Raw genomic sequence first — 23,635 nt, forward strand, 5'->3', positions numbered from 1 at the left:
GATAATCTTACAACTAGCGAAACTAAATCATAAATAGACGATACAACAGTACCTACGTTAAATAATAAATATCTATCTAACATTCAATTGTACTTTTAAAACAAAAACGAGGTAGATTCACAGTGCATAGGCACACTTAGTCTTTGTTCTCGTGGAACTTCCATCCATTGTTAGTGTGAAGGTGTCCAGTTGCCAGACGAGCGCGCGGGTGGTGTAGCATGGAGGTCAGGAGTGCGGCGCCAGCAGCGGCAGCAGCTCGGCGCGCGACATGCGGGACAGTGCGCGCGCGTCCAGCCCCAGCGCCGCCGCCGCGCCGCGCACGTCCAGCCCGAAGCTCTGCAGCAGCGCCGACAGCGCCACCTCCTCGCCCGTGCGCGGGTCGCGCAGCCGCGGGCACGAGCCGTTGCACTGCGGCCACGAGCAGCGCTCCACCAGCCGCCGCGGCGCGCACCCGCCCCGCGCCCCGCGCCGCCGCCCGCCGCCGCCCAGCCGCCGCTCCCAGCACGCCAGCGCGCGTGGCAGCGACACGCCCGACACCGTGATGCCGGTCCACTCCGGCCGCGCCAGCGCGCCGTGCGCCAGGCACGCCGGCGCGAACGTGGCGCGCACGCCGCGCAGGCTGGCGCGCAGGGCCGCCCCCGCGCCGTGCACCGCGTCCCACTGCGCGCGGGTCCGCGGCGCGCGCACGCCCTCCGCCGCCAGCTGCGCCGAGTCGAACAGGTACTGGAACACGAACAGCGGCGTGCGGATGTGCGGGTACAGCCGGTAGCCGAAGTAGCACAGCCAGGGCCGGTCGCGGTGCGCGCGCGCGCAGGCGGCGGGCGGGGCGCCGCGCCACAGCGCGTGGCCGAGCCGCGCCACGGTGTCGGTGGAGGCGGCGTGGCGCGCGTGCGGCCGGTCCAGGAACCAGCCGGAGTCGGCCAGCGCGGCTACGCGCACGCCGCGGGCGCGCAGCAGGCGGCGCGCGTGGTCGGCGTGCAGCATGGCGCCCGCGCCGCCCGCGCTGGAGCCGGCCAGCAGCAGGCGGCCCGCCAGCCCGCCGCGCAGCAGCTCGCCCAGCACGGCGCGCACGATGAGGCGCCCGGTGAAGGCGAAGGCGCGGCCGGGCGCGGCGAGGCGCGTGCCGGCCCACAGGTCACTGGAGCAGTAGGGCAGCAGCACGTGGCTGGAGGCGTGCCACAGCGGGTTGGCAGCGGGGTCGGCGGACAGCAGCGCGGGGGCGCGGCGCGCACGCGGCCAGCGCCGGGACGACATGAGGCCGGGCCGCCGCCGCCAGCGCGCCGCGCACGACCGCGCGTCCCAGCAGTACCCGCCGCCCTCCAGGTACACCACCCAGTGCGAGCTGTTCGTGCCGCGACGAATGTAGTATCTGGAGATGGACAGAACTTTGTCAATTATATGGTCTATAAGAATGAAGGGAAAGCGAATCCCCCTATCGTACCGACAGCACAATTAATACATTGAGCAATATTAGTTCCTATGATCTTACCCAGCCGGAGAGCCATCATTACAAGTGATGGAGGTGTTGGAGAGCCACTGCAGCTGCAGGCTGTCCGGGGCGCCCCCCGCACCCCCCGCGCCCTCGCTCGGGGCCGCACCATCACTCGCGGCGCCCAACAGAACCTGCGTAGGAGAACCAAGTTACATTTTATACTTAGGTGCATCGAAGTAGAAAAATATAACTTTGATGCTTGGGTGTTTCAGTTGGTGCAGCGAAGGGCTTTTCTACCGTTTCTTGAGCTTGATGGCCAGTGTTTATAACCGAATCTTGCGCAGTTGTGTCTAGTTTGAGAAGCTTCACTTCAACATCCATCCCGGGTTGAAATTTTATTCCTAAATTGGACTTGCGACGTTTGCATTCGGCTGATGGCCGATTTCCTACTTGGTGCTTTATTTTTACAATTTCAATGCTTTAATCATACCTAAATAAAATGTACGCGTCAATAATCTTAAGGATTCATCCGCAACATTATCAAACAATACGCTGGACATCAGCTCTCAACACTGAGTAGTTACTTAACTAAGTAACTAGGTAGGTACTCTCTCTAAGCCACTGCCGCTAGTCAGCTACCTATCTAGGTCTTCCAGCGGGCAGAAGAGCGGCCGTCCCACGGCCACGTCCAACAAGTTTTATTGCGTACCTATTCAATATTATAGAAATGTACAAATCGATTTGCCGGGAAAGCGCCGCTATGCCAGTAACTACCTAGCTTATAGCTTTTCATTTCCTGCATAGGTAGGTAAGTTAGCGTATTCCTAATTCATTAATTTTCTATTACATTGCACTAATGATTCTTATTACTTTATTGCACCATTTACTACATTAATAATAATTCAAATTGTAAAGCTGAAAATTAATATTTGTTGCACCTCTTAGTTACAGTTTAAGTAAGTATAATAATATAAATAAGTAGGTACTTAAGATGTTTTTGCATAAAATAAATGGAGGTACTTACCTAATCTTATTAATTAAGAACCGATAATTTATTAATTTTACATTTAACAAATTTGAAATAATAAATTGTTAACACGTTTCGGGTCGCAGTGCAACCCGGACACGAACATGCGTTTCATTATAATGAAAGTTATTATTGATTTTATGCTCAAAAATATAAACACAAATCCAAACAGTAATACAATTACATATAACATACAGTTATTTATTTATAATAAGAAAACTAAAGTCATTTAGAATTATTATAAAAATCATTAGAATTACGCATCATAATATCAAAAATAATTATTCACTTACTGGTTCTTTCATTTATCACCTATGTAAGATTTTACAATAATATTTTATCACATTGACTTTTTACTAAATTCTTATTGGTAAATTTTATAGTAAGTAAGTAATTTAAAAAAGCTGTATGTAGTGTAAGGTTGTAGGTAAAATTGCGATGGTTAATTAACTGTGAACGTTGGTGATAACTATAACTTTTATACTTCAAATTAAGTATAATTCCACAAGTTCCACTTTACTACTAGCGTGACCCTCTAGTATCCAGTAACGAGTAAAACCACAAAATAATAAATGTAATGTATGCGTACACAAATGGTGCAGGTGATGAAGTTCCAGGTGCGATGGCGGCGCAGGCTGCCGCGCCAGGGTTCACTCATCACGGAGACTGCGGGCCGAGGGGCAGCCAGCACACCCCATACTGCTCACGACGCAAACGCCACTGACTCAACGCACAGCCCCACAACACCCGCACAACGCACAGTAGCGCTCCCGCTGTTTACAAAATAAAGCCTCTATTTAGAATGAGGGCGAAGGGCCGAACGACTCGCTACGCGGCGTCGGACCGAATAAAGGTAAGCAGGCGGCTCGTTTGTGAGGCAGGGGCAGCGGGACCGGCTCCGGCGGCAACATCAAAGGCGCCGGAGATCAAAGGAGCCGCCGCGCGATCGGCATCCGTCATTATTATTATGCAAGCATTATGAGGCGCGCGTGACTCAAGCGAGAGGGCCACGCGAGCTGCGCGGGCGCCGCGCCGGCTGCCGCCCCACCCCGCCGCCCGCGTCCACCTGTCAGCGCCGGGACAGCCTCGGGACCCTGCCCGCCCCCCGCCGCCGATCATTAGCTACACTATGCACTCACTTGTTCTTTTTGTACATATTTCGCACCTCATTTAAATTTATAACTTGTTCGGCCGACTATATTTTGGACAGGCCGGACTAAATCGTTCACTGTTTACGTTAAAAAATATGTAACGTGGTTTAAATTTTTCCATGACGCATTAAACATATATATAAATTACCAAGCAGACGATCTAAATGATGAAAATTTAACAATCACGTTTAAGCTGAATCAATTTCTTATTCTCAGTAAAACGGTAAAGTTATACAAATGACTCCAGAAGGATATTTTCTTTTGTTATTCAGATTGGAAGACAGGCGTATAATCGACCAACATTAGTAAGCTATATTTCGCTACCATTAAAGGTTCACGTAGAGTGACCATGCAAACTTGTTGATGAGAAACAATCGCAGTTATAAATTCTGTAGGTCGTTGAATTATATATATTATACCAAGATCTTTAAAGTGTATTTCTCGAAAGTGTACGAGTAGAAGACGCATTTACCGATAAATGTAATGAGCTTTGGCTTATCCCGACTCCGTGGTGAATGTGGATACTGAGTTAAGTAGAATATAATTGGCGGGCGGTACGGCAGGCGTTCAAAGCCGGTACCTGCTTGTAAAAATGCCATCATAAAGACGAGTCGCTACAATAAGCCCTTTGACAGTTGGTACCGACCTTTATAATGCCGACGCAGATATATGACCTCGCCTCATTAAATATATTTATCGACGGCTGATAAAGCTCTAAACTATAGCGATAGTAAATCAGAGAATCTAAGAACTACCTATGAACAGCCACACCGCACAACGTAAAGAATTAACCATAAAGGCCATTCAACAATCTTTTTATGGCTTATTATTCAAACCCATTAAGATTTGGTCGGACGGGCTTTCTTAAAGGATTTTTTATTAAAAGACTATTATTATTAATTTATAATCGTATTCTATAAGCTATAACATAAAGGCCAAAACAAAGTTCCGTATACAATACGGTCGTTAAAATGCAGATTTTAAAATTATTAAAGTTTTTAAAGATATAAATAATGAAATATATTTATAGATTTCCTTCTATTATATATTTTTAATAATAAACACTATGCACCTACCTTTGTCAGTGGTCTTATTTACCGTTATTACTATTTTAACAAATAACCAGCTCTTATAAAGCAAGAAGGATTATTTTAGTTTTTATAGCAGCTTCCGAGCTACCGGCTACCGGAGTCCGCATTGATGAAGGTAAAAAACATCTTGGTAATTTTGTCGCTCAGTCACTCACTACGATTGATCGATGTATCATCGCGCATACAATTCGTTATTTTTTACTTACTGAGGTTTTTTGTTACAATAATTAATTATTCAATGTTGTATAAATAAATTCCATGGACCGACCTAGCTCCCAGAATAAAATATTTATACTTAGTTGTGGTTTTATTATTAGGTGCTATTTACAATTATTCACAAAATTAACACTTGCAAAAGATTAATAAAATAAGTAACCAACTACATACACAATAGCTAATTTCATCATCTTAATCATATAAATTAATACAATATTTTATTTTTACAAGAGGGTTTGTAGAGGAGATCAAAATTATTTAAGAGTACAGATTACAGTTTCATTTAATTACTTCTTCAAGACATTGATTTGCGGCCCGTTTGCGACTATTTTTGCGGCGGTTATATAAGAACTATAATTGTCACAGTTTATAATATATATTAGTTACCTTTATTTAAACTTATCAGAGTCTTACGCAGTGCTGAATTAATGCAGAACCACGCATCTACACGAATGTACCCTTTTGATCATGAATACTTTTGTCGAGTAGTAAAAGGCGGCCGGCGATCCCCGCTGCGCCTGCGCAAGTCCGCGGGCTGAAGCGCGAGGCTCCACATCACAATAAATCTGTACCGATAAGTAGACGGGCCGATTGTCGGCGCAGATCAAAGTGGGGGAGGCACACGGGAGGCAGATCAAAGGCGCCGCCGCACTCCAAGACGATCCATTTAATGCCCCGTTTCCACTGGACCGACCGTCACCAATTTGATTAGGCCGCCTTTTATGAGCTGACAGTTTTAATAAATCTGAATTGGGGCGTCACTGTCAAATGTGTATCTAACTTTTTGGTTCACTTCTAAGGTTTTTGTTTTTGGCGGCTCTTCCGAGAATTTTAAATCTTTATTTAGGTATCTACAATCTATTTTTAATTCTTACGGTCATGATATTTTTACGATTGAATATATATTTTTAAAATATAAGTAAGTATCTGAAATAAATTATATTCTCTTGATTTAAGGGAACATTCACAATTTCAATCTAATGTATTCTGGTATAATGGATATCGTGCAATCTAGTTCCATAAACCTTGCTCCATTTGCGACGCAGTATAAGACAGGTAGCAAATGGGAATTACTTTATATGCATGAAACCATGCAGTAAAGCACTTTATTATGTTATATTATTACTATTTCTTCGTAAATAATTTAAGAAATCAAAATTATATACTTACTTACTTAACAAACAATAATCAATTATTTAATTCTAATAACTTTTTGGGGTTGGCCACGAACGTGTTAAGTAAGACAAGATTTCTTTGCAAGATAGTGAATCTAATTAGTAGAATCTTAATGTACCTACATTGTAGGTCCTATAAATAAGTGCGATTTTGCACATATTTTTAATCTATTTCAGTTAAGTACTTATTATTTTTTATAAACCTACCTAGCTAGGTACCTACCTAAGTATTTTGAAATTTTCGGATCCCTAACAACTAACTACACACACACACGCACTCACGCCTTGTACTAATGTACTCCCTTGCGGGGTAGGCAGAGGTGCATTGCTGCACCCACTTTTCGCCAGAGTGTTATGTTAGTCCCAATGTAATAGGGGGCGAGCCTATTGCCATTTTACGGGCACATCCAAGACCCGAGAACAAATATAGATCTGTGTTTAAACAAATATCTGCCCCAGCCGGGAATCGAACCCGGGACCATCGGCTCAGTAGTCAGGGTCACTAACCACTACGCCATTCGGTCGTCGTAACAACTAACTACTTACCTATTTATTACTTAGTAGCGAGTTAGCTACTTACTTAGTCAATTTTCGTAAGTTAGAGTGGCCACTCTGTTCACTTACGAAATACGAAGTCAATGAGTAATGAGTCGCTCATCGGATATCGTATTAAAATCGGGAAGCATAGATGTCTCTGGTGGTACTTAGGTACTTACTGGTGTTTTCGTGGAAACGCAGCTGATCGCTCTAGGTACAGAGGTAATTTTTATCAGTGAACAATTGGTACGTCAGCGAATGTGCCCCGATTCAACATAAACAATTCAATAGCTATTAGGTAAGTTCTATGTAGGTCATCATCATCATCATCATCATCAGCCTTCCATCGCCCACTGCTGGGTATAGGCCTCCTTATTTGTACGCCAATTCTTCCGGTCCTGTGCCGCTCTGATCCACTGCTTCCCTGCGGGTCGCCGAACTGAAATGGGAGTGGGCGGGACACTTGGCTCGTCGGGAGGACGGAAGGTGGACAAAGGCGGTCACAGAATGGTGGCCTAGAGACGGACGAAGAGCGGTTGGCAGACCACGTGCTAGATGGTCCGATGACATCTGCAAGGTTGCAGGGAAGCAGTGGATCAGAGCGACACTAGGTAGGTACTTAGCTAAATTTACAAATTCAAAATTATTAAGTACTAGCTGTTCCCGCGAGCTTCGCTTCGCCTTGAAAAGTTTTCCCGTCGGAATTCCGGGATAAACAGTAGTCTATGTTCTATCTCAGGGTCTAGAACATATGTATACCAAATTTCATTCAAATCCGTTCAGTAGTTATGGCGTGAAAGAGTAACAGACACACACAGTTACTTTTGCATTTATATTAATTAGGATTTAAATAGCTACTATAATATACTAGGTAAGTACCTATTATATTAAAAAATTATGTTCAGTGTTAACGTTGTTCACTAATTAAACACCACCCTTTAAGTACTTATACCTTCTTCCAATTAGGTAGGTATATTAGCTAATTTTATTGTCATCGTCTTTGTAGATAGGTGGACTTTTCAAACTTAAAAAATACAAAGAAACACGGTAATTTTGTATTAAATTTTTAATAAATTAATATAAAATTATACTTTCCAAATTATTATGAAACTGTAAATGAAATGTAACTTAGGATTTTTATAAGGACTAAAAACAACAAGAATGGCAAAACTAAATAAAGGGAAAATCTAAAAATCACATCTTAAATAAGACAAACAAGATATAAGTAATGTAAATAAATATAATATTTTAAATCTAAGGCACTTTTCGTTTTATCACAGTAATAACGAACTCATACAACACTTGCGACTATCAATATTAACATAAAAAGGACATCAGGGATTTTTTCAACACAACATCACATGACTCATGGATATCTTGGCATACTATTGATGTTGATTCTGAAGGAACAAAATTTAAATTGTCATGCCAATGTGACCAATGTCCGAACTTTGAAAAGGTAATTTTTATCATGTAGCAAAAAGTAAAGAGTGACTAGCTAAAATTAAATGTTGTGCCTTCAGAGTTAAGTGTTTGTTTCAGACCACAGTTGGCTTGTCTAATTGAACCCATGAAGCTGAAAAATATATGCTTCGTACCATGCCATGATATACATAATACTTGGTATAAGTAGTTATATATTGATTTCATAACTGTTCTTATTATAAACATAATTTATAAATTGCTAAAATGAGTAAATTATGTTATGAAGCAAATATCATAGTAGCTTAATTATTGCTGACTTTATGAGATCCTTAAATACTAATCTCGGCATTTATAATAAAGCAGACAATAGACAGACATACTTATCTTATATACACGCAAGAAATAGCCACACTTTCTCCGAAAATCGGTTAAAAGCATCTATAAAACCTAGTATATTGGTCTTTTATATTTCAAAGACATTATATATTTTAAGCTCATTATTTACATACGTTTAATTGACATTTGCGAAACAACGAGGAGATTCGTAATATTCTAAACAAGGTATCTACTTCTGGTTAACTGGTGGACTTATTTCCCAAAGTAACTATAAATGATACATTACGATTTAAAAAATATTAAGTAATATCAGTCTAGTATAAATATACTACTCGTCACATTATTTATTCATGCAGCTACAAATATGTACTTACTTATTAGAATAGTTAAGTATAATGTTCATTATTGTTCATTATGTACCATATTTGTTTATTTATGAACAGTATTTTTAATAGACTGGGTAGTCTTGCAACAGTTACGTATTGTATAAGTAAATTTAATAAAAGTAATATGACTACATATTACTTATTGAGATTATCTTAAAAAGCTGATCAATAATTAGGGTTGGCTGTAGTACTTATATCTTCACATATACAGATGTAAGAAATAAAATATATCGAATCTGCAAAAAAATGCAAGAAGTTGAATTTTTTTCGTAAGATAGCCTACAGATAATTCTTAAAATCAAGTTTTTATGGGTACCTTGTTAGATACAAGGATTTCAGACGTTTATACCATCCTGAAAGTGTAATAACAAGTTCATACCGACACATACATTTTGTTAGTTTGGACCACCTAACCGTGCCAGAAAATATATTTAATAAATAAGTATATATACTTACTCAAAAGGGACAATTATGCCGTTAACTTAGAAATGGTCTTGTAATCGGGTTAGATAGCCAAACTGAACCAAGCAACTAACGGCTATATTATTTTGTGCGTTCGTTTTCGAATGGAAGCATGAATGTATTTAACTTAATGAGAAGAATTGTCTGCCGGGCATCTTGGCTTTCTGTTTCTTGAGGAACTCCCGGGCTTGCTTGTCGCCTTGACGAGTTTCTAAAGCCTTTACCGCGTCCCCTTCTGTGGAAAAAATATGTACTTATATTAATCTACATAACTTATGTAAACATTAGGATTGGAATCTGTTCTTTCTTTATTACAAGGTTGGGCCCTTACGTAATACTAAGTCTATGGTTGGGCCTATAAATTAACCTGTGTGAAATGTTATCAGTAAGCTTGCCGAAGGAAGTCTTTTAAAGCATCCAACATACTGAATAACTTTCTCTAAGAAACTAGCTCTGAAATCTGAACCTAAAATGACCTGCCTATGGGAAAATCACTGATAAAATCCCACCCTACACTTATACTAGTCTTTCACACTCACCGATATCCCTAGGTTTAGTAAGCGTAAGATGAACTTGAGGAGTAGAAGACAGCGGGGCAGAAGTTGCCGGTATCTCGTCGAAGTGTAGATACGCCTCGCCCATGAACGTGTTGGACACGCTGAACATGTCCTTGTCTTTTACCACGAACTGGATGAGCCCGTCTTTGGTAGCTCGCTGCTCGTGGGTTAGCGGGCTGGAGGGTTGAAATGTGGTGGTTAGATATTAGATAATAAATAACGGAAGTGAAGGAGGTTTGTAGGAGGTGTAATGCGTCTGTAGCATAGAAGTAATAAGTATGTAGCCCTACGTGATAGTATACATCATAATATGGCTCATTTACTAGGCGCCCATAGCAAGCTCGGTAACGCAGAAAAATAAACAAAGCAGGGTATAGGTAATCACTCTCAATCTCTTATGCGACAGTAGATCATTCACCAAACGTGAAACTAATAACACATCCCATCAGATGAAAGAGATATTATAAGTATGTATTATCATCATCATCATCATCATCATCACCATCATGACTCATCATGTCCCCACTACGCTGGGGCACAGGTGTCCTTCTAGTGAAGGGTTTTAGGCCCAGTCTATTTATATTTTATAATGAGAAAAAAATGACTCATATTATGTACTCACATGGTAAACACTTCGTCGTAGAGCGGGAAGAGATTCTTGTTGTGAGTCTGTGTCTTCGGCTTCACGACGTTCGCGAAGTTATCCTCGGGCAACAGAGCTGCACGCACGTACGAGTCACATAGACCTGAAATTAAAATTAATATAATTTATTTAATAACAACATACAAACTGGGTAGTGTTATCAGAGATTTTGTGAGGACTGAGGGTATCAATCCGACAACATATAGCACTGAAAGGTTAGCATATAAGCGCATAGTGGCCCTTTCATATCTTCTTAAATTCCTGATTTGGGGTAGAAGTGATGATCAAGAACAGGAGATGCCTACCTACTATATTATGTTCAGTAGTGGACTGGTATATTACAAAGAAGGTACTCAATGAAATTAGTGATTTTTCCAAGTTCATAAAATCCATTCTTGTTTTTTGGCTTGTACAGCGCCAGAAGCAGAAAGTAAATAGATAGGTACAAACTTATATCACACAACTAATGACTAATTGTGGTGAAAATAATATAATATAACAACTTACCGTTAGAATCCGTAGGCGTCAAATTCCGCGCATTCATAATCTCCAACTTCAGATTATCATCCAAGAACTGCGCTCGCACCGTCAACATCCCTATTGAAGGCTCTGTGGTGGTCTGTTGTTCTTGCCACCTTTCAAGATGATACTGATGAATCAACTCCCTGGTCTCCATACCGTGGAGTTTCAGCAGATATTCTACCCTTTTCAGGGTTTCAGAGGTAAATTGCTCTTTGCCGTCTTGGCGGAAAGAGCGAACCATTATTTTGAGGCATTCGTGCAGGTTTGAAAAGAATGACGGGGGTCGACGTTTCTGTAATATTGAGGAGGTTAGTTAGTGGGTTGTTGGATAGGGTATATTGTGTTTTTAGGCGTGTATGGGTAGACCATCGTTAGCCCAATACCGTGTTTAAATATATAAAAAATGCCATCACCGTTGTATACATAAACACATACATAGATAATTAAAACAATAAATTCCCCACCATCACCATAAATAAATAAATCCTTAAGTATAGACACACCAAAAGTTTCGGATTATATTCATGCAGGTTTAATTAAGCTCATGCCATTGTTAAGTATGAATAAAGCCATAGGAACAAATCAATGCGCAACCACAAGACTGTGAATTAGGTGCGAAGACACATGTTTCGGAACGATGCGACCTAACTAAATACACGAAGAATATAAATTGGATCAGTCAACACATTCATACATCGAAAACGGCAACAAAATATCCGGAATTGAACAGTCAACGTAGCAGAGGGAGTCACCACATAAATGGAAAAATGAACGAACGAGAGTTATCACGCAATCGGTACGGTGCAACGAAATAGAGCCACAGTGGTTAGTACAGTGGTTTCCCTTTTCTATGATTTGGACGCAGCATTAACCACGACTCTTTCTTGTACCGATTGAAAGAAAGAAAGAAAAATATTTTTATTTGTCTCAATAACACATATTGCATGACAGCTCTCGTTAGTTCGTTCGATATCTGTAGTGACCCCTCAGATAAACAGGGCGGGTATTCCGGACACAAACACAGGACTACATGGATGCTATTCTAATCACAACAAAAGTGACGGTGCTTGCTAGAAAGTGAATGTTACCGAGTCTAAATGGACGGCAGCCCATTTGCTCAAACGCCTTGGGTCGATATACCGGCTTAACTTTGGTTTTCTGTGCTATCGTGGACAGAAAAAACGGTATTGAATCACACTTGCAAACTACTTTCAAAGTATTATATGGTTGGCTTTTATACGTATTTTTTTCCGCACAGGGTCAATAAGACTTGTATGATTTCCTGCATTGAGTCGAGTCGTAGTAAGTTCGTTAAACCTAATTGTATTTAGGGTAAAATTAAAGAACATAATAGTGGTCTTTCATGAAAACTAAACATTCTGAAGTGAAAAATATACATATAAGTCTATCAGGCTGTTCTGCTATCTTTATAATGGCTTTTTATGTGGAGATGTTTCAGACTAATAGATCTGTCAATGGGTTTGTTACTTCAGAATCACCATAATTAGTTATGATCTTTAATTTTGGATTAGCTAAGCTTTTGCTGCTAAAACACGTGATAATGTGCACTTCTAATAAATTTTGCAATAAAGTGTTTCCAACTGAATATTCTTATTTACCCGAAACAATGTATTATTTGGACTGGGAGATACTTTGTTTTTACCAAAATATCTACGGCTAAGCAAGCGGACACGGGTAGCTATTTTGTCTTTCTACAAAATCAAACGATAACATGTTAGTTATTTGTGTTTAAGAAATAAAAAATAAGTATAAAATTGTAAGTATGTATATGAAAAAATATATGTAAATACTGATAATCAAAAGAAAATATATCATCTAAATACTGTTAGTCAAAAAAATATAAAGTTATTAAAATTATCTACAAACGTAAGTACCAAAGAATAAGTTCTACGTTAAATACAACCAAAAAAGTTAGAAAAAGAAAAATAATATATTAGTTACAAAAGGAGATTTCAATCCTCTCTTACCTCGAGGTTAGCCTGTATGAGTTCATATAACACCTCGCCCAGTTGTTCCCAGACTATATCGAGTGTTCTGGAAAAGTTCTCATTGTTCAAATGTTGGTACAACGTGTCTAGGTTAGCCTCTAAGTAACGCATCACTCTCTCCATACTAGAGCAGTCGTGGTGGAGTAACTCTGCGCCTTCCACTAGGAAACGGGTTATTGAGGGCATCATCTGGGGAATAAGGAGTATGTATTAGTATGTATTTATTAATAGCCGTTTAACATATAAACGGAGTACCTATTACCATTGTTTCACAGGCTTTGAATTTTACGATCAGACTAATCATAGTAAGCTGTATAGTGTATAAGTATAATTCGTTTTTGATACTAACCTTTTTAACCATAACTTCTAAAAGCTCGACTATCTTATTCCTGACGGTATCTATTGCATTTTCCATTACATTCTCCAGCGTTTGCTTACACCTGAAAATAATAAAATCATGCTTTTTTCGTATCTTTTGATAGCCAATGATATTCAATGAAGATTTTGACTTTTGACAGCTAAAGTGAAAGTTGCTCTAGATCGGAATCTACTATGTTATCGTAGATAATTGGTACTGTTGGAACCTTGTCAAATTATGCACATGCTGCCTTTGACCAGTATTTCTAAGTATGCAGTAGTTACTGAGTGTTGAATAAAATCTTGGATACTTATTGGACACCAAAGAGCGCATCGGCGCTTTATACATCGTAAACTCTACAACCCTTACCTCTGAGCCTCCAAAGGCGATCTTAACTCGCACATGCTCTCAATAATCTTCTGTATGGCCAGCTCATCGACAAACGGCTTGAGGCTCTGCCGCACATAGTCTATGTTGTTTATGGCCACGCACCACTCTGTGGTCACCTCGAAGCGAGAGTCGTACACAGATGTCACGGTGCCGACGTTGCCCACGCGAGCCGCCATCTTGTCCGAGTAGAATACGCAGCAGCGGCAGATGTCCTGGAAAATATAGGGAAATATGTCTAGCGTTGCAGATATTATATGTGAGCTACATTTGAAAAACGAGAGATTAAAGAGACGGTGTGGTACCCATTAATTTATGGATACCCCACCTAAGGAGGTGTATGCTGGTGTAGGTCTATGGTATCGAATGAAACAATACCTATCAGTCAGCATTGTAAGTATGGAATGTCTAACTTTGGTAATGGCTCTAAAACTCGCAAGACACTAATGGAAATTCTACACATTTACTCACTGCTGAAGACGTTTAGGTTTTAGCATTGACATATATATTACTGCGTAAGGACAGGCCAAACCACTCAAGAAAATGGCACCCGCGCGTTGGCCCTAAAATAGACATTTTAGGGCCAACGGTCCTCAGTCGACAGTTGTCTGTGACGGAGAGATGAGTCTTTGTTTCTTGTGATAAATATGCCTATTTTTGTTGTGAAAGGCTAAAAAACTATGATACGAAGGTCAAAAATGAATATGGGATATCGTATCATCCTTAATTAATAAATAAACACATTTTAAAGCGATAATTTATTTTACTACCAAAGTCTACAATGGCCGCATGATGTAACCTTGTACGGACGTCCGTATGCTACTCACTCATATTATTATGTACCTACTGTCCGGTGACGGTAAAATATGAACGCACGTACAAGGTTGCGTCGTCAGGATAAGTAACTCGGCTCTGACGTAGTTCCAACAAATTATGACAGATGGCAGTTATTTTGCTTGTATGAAGAAGGTTTGAGTAAAATGTTCTGAAGGGCGTATCCTTCCTTTTGAAATCATTGGGTTTTAGACATTTATTTCCCATAAGAATACAAAATACATATTCACTTAAAATGAGAAAAACAAGTCGATAAATATGAAACTACCATAAGTCCACCTACCCGAAAAAAAATCTTTTTGAATTTTGTTTAGGATCGGGATATTTCTATTAGTTAATTAAAAGATTATCATACAAAAAATACTCACATCAATAATCTTCCCAACGAAAGTATAGCAGCCCTCAACATCAGGCCACGACAGCTGCTCCCAAAAGATCTTGATCTGATAGAAGATAGCTAGCGTGTCGACACCGGAGCTACTATACTTTACATTACTGTCCACTGGAGTTAGCCCGTCTAGTTCCACTGCCTTCTCTATGCGAGTCAGTGCTTTGTAAGCTGCTATGTCCAGCCATTGGGCCACGCCGCCGAAAAACCAAGAGTGGAATTTGGAAATGGAATACGAAGTCCAGTCGGTCTCGTTGAGGCCTTGCCCGAGGCTGTAAAGAGGTTTGAGGTTTGTTTTTAAAAATAAAAACCGGCCAAGTGCGAGTCGGGCTCGCGCACAAAGGGTTCCGTAGCAGCAAATATAATTTACAGTTAAATCAACCTATCTCAAAAACTATAAGAGATACTTTGATCAAACCAAAAATCGTTGAAAGAGTTAATTAGCATGCATCACCTCTATTTTTTTTAGAATTTTATACCCCGTAGTTATAAAAATAGAGGGGGGGGGACATACTTTTTACGACTTTGAGAGCTGATATCTCAAAAACCGTTCACTTTAAGAAAAATGTTTTTTAGAAAACTTTATATCATTTTAAAAGACCTTTCCATTGATACCCCACACGGGTATGTACATCGAAAAAAAAAATTTCATCCCTCAGTTACATGCCCCACCCCCAATTCTTTTTTTTACTATTTAGTGTCATATTTTTGTAGCGGTTCATACAACACATATTCCCATCAAATTTCATCACTGTAGTACTTATAGTTTCCGAGTAAATCGGCTGTGACAGACGGACAGACGGACAGACGGACAGACGGACATGACGAAACTATAAGGGTTCCGTTTTTGCCATTTTGGCTACGGAACCCTAAAAATGTTTATGTTTGCTTTTTTAATTATTTTGTTGATGGCCAGCTGTTTCTTCATTTATGAATTGGTAAAAGTAGGTGCTAAAAACTGCGTAGTAAGAAAAGGTTAATAAACATGAGCTAGTGACACACTCATTAATTATTACTGAGTTGATAAGATAGGGAGGTAGGCATACTTTAAACAAGATCTTACAATTATGATTTTTAATAAAATTGAGTTCAATGGATTAAGTTTGAACTCATATCATATTTGCTTACACTTTTAAACCAAATACATAAACATGCATGCCTACTACGTAACAAAAACTATACTAAATGGATAAAAAGACATGCTGACACTGTCTACAACATAATTACAGAGAATGACACCATGTCTTTTATACCACAGGCAGACATTATCCAGACATTGTGAAACAGGCCCTAAAATGGTAAAATTAGCAAACCCTAAAAAACATAAAAACAAAACACTTACGTCAAAAACCTCTGCAAAGCGAGGTACAGCTCGAAAAGCGTAGTGCCCATAGACAATGGCTCGGCGCTCACATCCGGTTGTCCCATCACTGTCTCTCCATTCAGGCCTCCCGCCAAATACACGCTATTGGTCGAGCCCTCGTTGTAGCGCAACCTCTTTAGACTCTTGCACACCTCGATTACTTCCGGTTCCACTAGTGATGCGATTTTGTTTTCGTATAAGCCGTACAGAGCTTTGGAGTACGGGAAGTTCATTGTTCTGGAATTGAGAGGTTTGGTTAGGAGGTGGAATAAATTGTGGAATATAAATTTTATGAAATATTTGTTAGAGATCCGTAGGCACCTCAAAAGAAATAAAAAATATTTGCATTTAAATAGTTTTAAAGTAAATTTATCAATAGGTAGTCTTTCCTGGTCGAGATCCGAAATAGTAGGATATCCAGTAGCTAAGGATTAATAAGTAAATGAAATGCGTTGATTTGATACTTACTCAACAAAAACTCTGTCATAGTATTCTATAGCCCGTTGTAGATCGGATCGGACCAACTGTATCACTCTGATCAAATGCTGCAGCCTCGACTCTTCAGTCTTATCCTTACACTCATTATTGTCCAATATATGAACGAACCAATCAGACGCTCCTTGCGTCGCCGCCTGGTTCAAGACTTCGTACAACGTTATCTTGCCCGAATCATTCCTCAACCATCCGTACAAATTCGGTGGAAACATCTCAATAGACTCGGGAACATCCATCATGGACAACCGATAAAGAATCTTTAGCACTTCCCTTAAAGCTTTCATTACGGTTTTATCGCCTGCCGTCTTCTTTCTCAGCTTACGTATGTGATTAAAGCAGGTTGGAAGCAGTTTCTTAGCCCCATCCCAGAATAGCTTGGCGTCCTCTTCGTCTATAATTCCGGCTTGGATCGGCTTGGTGAGTTTTTCGAGTAGATTGTTGAAGAGGGCGAAGCTCAAAGGGTGGTCGCCTGTGACTGTGCAGTAGACGGACCATTGGGCGAGAGCGTTGTCTGTTGGGTTAAGTCCGCTTTGTGCCACGTGTTGTGTTAGTATCGCTTCAGCGGCTGCGCTGAAGTTGCCACACCACCAGTATGGTGCCACCTGGGAAAGAAAAGAGGTTGGAATTGAGATTGTGATTGAAAAGGGATCTGCAGTATTTTTTTCAGTAGTAGAGTGGGTAAAAGTAATTCAACTTTCAGTTGTAAGGTCGGTAATAGGCATTCATGTACATATTATAACGATCAGATTATAGATTTTATATAAGGCCAAATTATACATTATATATAAATATATTTTATAAGCCACCCAAATAAATAAACAACATGAAGATGGCGGCAAAAGTTATTACCTAAATCCCGCCATATTCGTAAATTCGCAAAATAAAATTATATAGCAGTAAGTTCGTACTAAGGTAGTATAGTAAGGTTTCTAAAATTAACCTTATCCGGTAATTTTAGAGTTCTCGAGCTCTTGTAACAGCAGTATCCTACCACATCGTCATCCCATTTCAAATAAACCTCTTAAGGCGCTATATACGCAGAACTAGCGCCGCCAGTTGAAAAAAAACATCACTTCCGTTCTTAGACAAGTAAATCCGCTGCGTTTGAAAGCGTTTTTCCAAAAACTGCCAAGGCCATCCTCCGCGTCATACTATAATTCCGATTTTTACAACCTACCTCCTTATCCCTGGTGCCTGGAATGTAAAAGTTGCCGAAGATACCGCCAGAAACGGCCATTATTGGCTATTATCGAGATTTAACACTAAATCTAGACTTAATATTTTCGTGCATGTCACCCTAAGGGCCCTAACATATTAATCTAGATTTAGTGTCAAATGTCGATTTAAGAAACGTCAGTCCATATAAAATTTGACACTAAATCGAGATTTAACACTAAATCGAGATTTAACACTAAATCGAGATTTAACACTAAATCTAGATTAAATATGTTGGTGCAAGTGGCCCTAAATGTGTCGTCACTCTTAGTTCGTACACTATTCGTGATCGCTAGCTAGTTCCTCCTGCGGCAGTAAGGCCCTCACCCGGGAGATGTCCAGCTCGTGCAGCAGCAGCACGCGCAGCAGGTGCCGGTGCTCCTGCGCCGCGACGCGCGAGTTCTTCTCCGAGGAGTAGTTGAGACGCACCTTCACCACGCCTTGGCGGCGGAGCTTGTTCTTCTTGTCTAAGCTGTACCACATTGTCATGCCGCCGGCGGGTATCGACTGGGGGGAAATTGAGGCAAAGTTTATTAAAAGTGATATTTAAAAGAGACAAATCTGTCTTAAAGGAGGTTAATAAAGGTTCTATAAACGTCTCGCGTGTTCATTACTACAAAAATATATACGTATTGCATTGTTTTTTCTGAGAAAACGTGAAAAAGTGGTTGAAAACGGAAGTTTGGTTTGGGTTACGGGAAGGTTACGGGAGTTCAGTGAAAAGTTTTACAAGAAGTTGAAGGAGTTCACTTAAGAATTGATGAGAGTACGCTGAAGCTAGATCGAGTGATTGCTTTTAGATGAGTTCCAAATGACTAGTTAGTTCTAGCATCATCAATCCCCTATTGTTTGGAAGAAGAAACTGCTGCAACCATAATATCACCATTAATTTTCAAATAACAACTTATGCAACATAATTTTTCATATTTGATTTAATTTTAATTTGATTTGATTTAATTTTATTTTAGACATTTTGTTTCTAAGACAGATTTTATTTGTATATATTCTTAATTTATTTTCAATTTCATGTGTGATTCATTTAAGTAATTTAGGTTTGTAAATATAGGTATATTATAATTCTATTGTACATGGCTTTAAATATTGTATATTTTAGTTTAGATTTTGCATGTTAATAATAATTTTATTTAAATTTTAAATTACTGTTTACGATAGTCCTTTTGAATGCTGTCGCACGCCTGTAATTGGTGCATAGATAGAATAATAATACCTTTAATTATGTCTTGATAATGTATAATCATATGTGCTGTTGGCGTGTCTATTTTTGTAAAATAAAATAAAATAAAATCAGTTTGGGCTGTGTGTTGATTATTATTAGGCCAGCCAAAGACGAAAGTACCGAACGGATTAATAAAAGAGTTAGAGCAAGACTGACTAAGAGTAGTTTGACGCCATCCATGGTGCTATTATTATGGAGCTTTCGATAGGTGTCCACCCTAAAGATATCATGTATTTATATAAATATAGCGGATATATATTAAGTCTATTTTGTCATTTAGGTATTGTGTGTATTTGTATTATTATTATTTATGTAAGTTAAATAGGTAGTTAGTTTGTATTTTTCGTTTTTATCTTAGATATGTTTTAGTTTAGGTTCTTTCCACATTGTTTTTGTATAGCTTTTTATTGTATTAAAGGAGTTTAAAAACTTTAGTTTTCCACCAAACAAAGGTTGGTTGGAAGAAATTGCTTCTTGGCAATAAGCCCGCCTCTGTATATACTACTTTTAAGTCCATTTTTGTAACTGTTTTTATTATTATACAATAAAGTGTTTATAAAAAAAAAAAAACAGTTACTTAAAGGCTTATTTATTATTTAGTAATTAGGTACTGGTAAAGTTATATCGTGGTAATATTATACATTTAGATGAAACGCATTTAGGACGTACGTATTTACCTTAAGTGGTATATTAGCTTTGCCAATAAGCTCATTATCATGTTTCCCAGTAGACGCTGTAATAGCTATTTCTTTCATGAGCTTTCTTAGCCCCTTCACACCTTTCACTTCGAATATCTTTGTCATCTTTTCTTTCACTGTTTCTGCTGGATCGAAGTCCCTGGAAAAAATATGAGTGGTAGTTATTAAAATGATGATAGGTACGTAACAAGAAAACCGATGCCTAGTAGTACCATCTAGTGCCTATAAGATGCGCTAAGAACCTAAGAAGATGCTTATACAAACGCATCATGGTTTTGCAGGTGACCCTTAATGGACCAAAGCAAAACTAGAGGTCAACAGCTAATAAATTATTAAGAAATTAACGTAAAGTACAAAAATGATCACGTTTCGAAATAATCAAAATGTTCAGCAGGTGAGGTATTAAACTTTACGTTATACAAACACTTGATATTGAACACGCATGCCTCTTCAAAGGTGATTAGTTTAAGTGTTTGTAGGGTATGCTAACAGTAGTTAGTAAGTAGACCATGCTTGAAATATGGCTGGTTATTTTTATTGTTTACTGTGTCGTCAATACAAGAGTAATGAGACTGATCTACTGATTACTAATCTTTATTTACTTACCTGGTTTGTATTTTTTTAGAGGTAATAAGTATGTATAACACTGTTCTAATAAACAAATCAAATATCTGAGTACCTCCCTTAACAGTTTACTGTGCATATTGCATACCTAATACATGATTTTGAATTATGCAGACTGTAAGTACGTAGATAATACCGATAGGTCCGTGTAAACTCGGTAGAGATGAAACACTAACTATAAAATGAACCGTCCTAATAGTAACCGACCGTCACAAGAAGCGTTGGTATATAGCTATGTATCGGGAACACTCGGCCCCAGTTAATTTCTTACAAATAAATAATATTCGCAGTCTTAATATTTACTTACCAAACTTCTAAACAGAGCGAGTCTTCGTGCAAGTTCTCCGGAATAGGTCTGAAAACATGAAATACAACATTAAACACTGGCTGACTGATTTAGTAAACGCAAACTACAAAGATGGCTGTTGCCTGGTAGCTTTCGTATTTTAGTATTTTTAGTGTTGGAAATATACGAGATTAGGTTTAAACCCAGCCAAGAGCAAGGTTTAATAACACCATCGTTAAATTGTTTACTGTTACTACGCACGTGTGGTTTTAAACTCCGCTTAAGTTCCTGATTTGAATTGAATTTATGCAGTCTGTTAATAAATAGTTGCGTATTTTACCTTTTTAACAAAAGATCCAAAATCACTACACTATCGTCACTATCACTATAAAAAAGCGGTTTGCCGCCACTCTCCAATAGTTATTCATACAAGTAGGCAATGAGCACAGCGTTCATTATGCCAAGATTTAACAGATAAGAATTTTATACAAAGTTTATTAACTCATCCTTTTATCTATCTGTAACAAAAAAGAATACTTACAAAGAGAAATGCTCTTCCCATTGAGGATTTAATGTTCCTGATTTTACCGACGTGTTATACCTATGTGACGAATTAGACATTAGGTATATGGTGACAAATGGGTCACTCAAACCGTTCGGATCTTTCGGTACTAGTTCCTTTGCCTCAATAACTTCAACATTGAGCATCAACTCTGGGGGTTCTTTGGCCTCCGCTTGTGTTAGGAGTTGTGAGTGTTTGTCGTTGGCTATCCTGAAGGCTTCTTGGACATAGGACAGCATGGCCAGCTGCCCCACTTCCGTGCTCACGTCACATCCGCCGACATTGTGGAGTATTTCGTATAGTATCTCCAAGTAGAGCTCATCGATCTGTAAAAAAGATTAAATCAAAAAAAATATAGGAAATGTAATTAACTATAGAAATTATAGAAACCAACTGATAATAACAACAATGTTTAAAAGGATTGTTTTGGTTCATCAAGCATTGGTAGTAATTTACTTTACAATTGGGGCATCTCATGGCTATAATTAGAAATTATTCACTGTCTGTTAATTTACACACAGCTACAGTAACTGTCAACGGTATAAGCATTAGTTATCGTAACTTTTAACTTTAGTCAGTAATTTATCAATGTCATGAGCACATCATTTATTTATAAACAAAACAAGTGATACAATAGAGGGTTTACTCGATCGATTTCATAATAGTTTAGTAGCTTTTCTATCCGAGCTTCGCATGTTTAAAGGGTTTGAAGGGTTTTCCGTGAGAAATCCGGGATAAAAAGTAGCATAAGTATAGCATTCAGGAGTAATGTGGAATATTATTACCGTAGGTTTGGTAGTTTTGGAAGTTATGGATGATGATTTAGAGTTTTAACTTATTGTGTCACTAAGTTAAAACTCTCTATAAAAAAAAAACAAAAATTTAAAGCTTTATGAAATACTAGCTGTTCCCGCGCGCTTCGCTTCGCCTTAAAAAGTTTTCCCGTGGGAATTCCGGGATAAAAAGTAGCCTATGTTCTTTCCCAGGGTCTAGACCGTATGTATACCAAATTTCATTCAAATCCGTTCAGTAGTTTTGTCGTGAAAGAGTAACAGACAGACAGACAGACAGAAACAGTTACTTTCGCATTTATAATATTATTAGTAAGGATTTGTCCAATCATAATGCAGATAAAGTCAATTTTATGACGAGCTTAAGTCTTATGATGGCACTTGTTCTAATAGAGCTTTAGTACAACGTAACAGCTGACTAAACACCAATATGTTGCAGCACAGGTACAACACAGTACTTTTTCACAAATCAAAATTTAAAAAACACGCACCGAAGAATCATAATAATAGCGCAATTTCATCGACCAGCCGTGACCCCGAGTTGCCGGGAGGCCTATGTCCTGACACACTTCACATGGACACCCCTCCGCATAGCTTCGACTCCAACCACTAAATGACTCGACAAACCAACGAGGGTGGATAGGTTACCACGGCGCTGCAGAAGCAAACTAAACTACACCCCGGCAAAATTCAAACGTCACAGAACACGATAAATTAGCAACTAGACAACTACTTTTTAAAACGGTCGCGTGAAGCGCAGCCGTGGGAACACTATCGACCCGACTGAAAGCTCTGTAATGCATTAAATTGCTCGGCTGAAGAAGAACTGTGTTCTTTAAACTTGTTTATCGAGTGAGGAAACATGTGTTTACAAGGCGCGGGAAAAATTAACCGATAAAGCGTTTAGTGATGTTTCGCAATCTCCGCTTGGTTCCGAGATGTAGGAGATTAGGGCATACTATCTTTTGAAATAATTAAATGAGAGATGGCTATCATGATCCTAATTACGAACGTTAGCTAATTAAGTCATTTAAGGTTCCTATCCAAAATATAAATAGATAGAAAGTAGTGGTAGGACGTCTTTCCTTTTAGTTTTTATCTTGAAACGACATTTTTATAAACTGGATTCCTGATATTTTCATTTAACAGAATACCTACGTTTTTATTGAGTCAGTCGGTTGTATTTATTTAGGTATAAATACTGAGAAGACTACGTTATGAGTCAGTTACTTACTGGGATAATGAGACTGATCATCATATATCATGCCTACTTACCTACTTAGCTTTCCATATAGCAAATCCATAGTTAACAATCGATAAATAATTAAATTTAGAACTAACGAGAGACAATAAGAATTCGAACATAAAAATAAATGTAAGCGATTAATTGATTACCTTACTAACATCTAACATACGCCTAATTACTAT

At 39.1% G+C, this 23,635-nt stretch overlaps 2 protein-coding genes across 10 annotated transcripts in view; both read right to left on the minus strand.

Annotated features, from left to right (window-relative positions):
• Positions 1–211: 211 nt before the first annotated feature.
• Positions 212–3,485, minus strand: LOC119692546 (palmitoleoyl-protein carboxylesterase NOTUM). Its single transcript, XM_038113486.2, has 3 exons — positions 3,049–3,485; positions 1,490–1,623; positions 212–1,369 (listed from the first exon to the last, which is right to left on the minus strand). Exons 1-3 carry the CDS (start codon positions 3,115–3,117, stop codon positions 226–228), a joined length of 1,347 nt encoding a protein of 448 aa, XP_037969414.1. The 5' UTR covers positions 3,118–3,485; the 3' UTR covers positions 212–225.
• Positions 3,486–7,680: 4,195 nt separating this feature from the next.
• LOC105392543 (protein unc-13 homolog 4B) overlaps positions 7,681–23,635 on the minus strand; it is a 40,057-nt gene continuing 24,102 nt past the window's right edge. For 6 of the 9 annotated variants that reach the window (XM_038113257.2, XM_048629397.1, XM_038113260.2 and 3 more), the window contains 15 exons: positions 21,396–21,742; positions 20,876–20,923; positions 19,924–20,083; positions 18,337–18,516; positions 16,768–17,396; positions 16,279–16,536; positions 14,917–15,208; positions 13,697–13,929; positions 13,319–13,409; positions 12,949–13,158; positions 12,580–12,672; positions 10,946–11,252; positions 10,418–10,541; positions 9,778–9,971; positions 7,681–9,473 (listed from right to left, as the gene is read on the minus strand). In XM_038113257.2, coding sequence (XP_037969185.2) covers positions 9,361–9,473; positions 9,778–9,971; positions 10,418–10,541; positions 10,946–11,252; positions 12,580–12,672; positions 12,949–13,158; positions 13,319–13,409; positions 13,697–13,929; positions 14,917–15,208; positions 16,279–16,536; positions 16,768–17,396; positions 18,337–18,516; positions 19,924–20,083; positions 20,876–20,923; positions 21,396–21,742 — 3,279 coding nt within the window. In that variant the 3' untranslated portion in view covers positions 7,681–9,360. Of the gene's footprint in view, positions 9,474–9,777; positions 9,972–10,417; positions 10,542–10,945; positions 11,253–12,048; positions 12,124–12,579; positions 12,673–12,948; positions 13,159–13,318; positions 13,410–13,696; positions 13,930–14,916; positions 15,209–16,278; positions 16,537–16,767; positions 17,397–18,336; positions 18,517–19,923; positions 20,084–20,875; positions 20,924–21,395; positions 21,743–22,698; positions 23,131–23,635 lie in introns of those variants that run through there. The other 3 variants (XM_038113264.2, XM_048629398.1, XM_048629399.1) reach the window with 3 other exon arrangements.

Source organism: Plutella xylostella, chromosome 23 (genome assembly GCF_932276165.1).
Source record: "Plutella xylostella chromosome 23, ilPluXylo3.1, whole genome shotgun sequence".
Classification (NCBI taxonomy): Eukaryota; Metazoa; Arthropoda; class Insecta; order Lepidoptera; family Plutellidae; genus Plutella; species Plutella xylostella.

Bases quoted from the DNA above. Each gene is read 5' to 3' on its own strand.
- LOC119692546 (XM_038113486.2), bottom strand. From the start codon at position 3,117: ATGAGTGAACCCTGGCGCGGCAGCCTGCGCCGCCATCGCACCTGGAAC. The intron at 1,624-3,048 runs GTACGCATACAT...TCTCCTACGCAG, and splicing joins TCATCACCTGCACCATTTGT to GTTCTGTTGGGCGCCGCGAG. The intron at 1,370-1,489 runs GTAAGATCATAG...GTCCATCTCCAG, and splicing joins AATGATGGCTCTCCGGCTGG to ATACTACATTCGTCGCGGCA.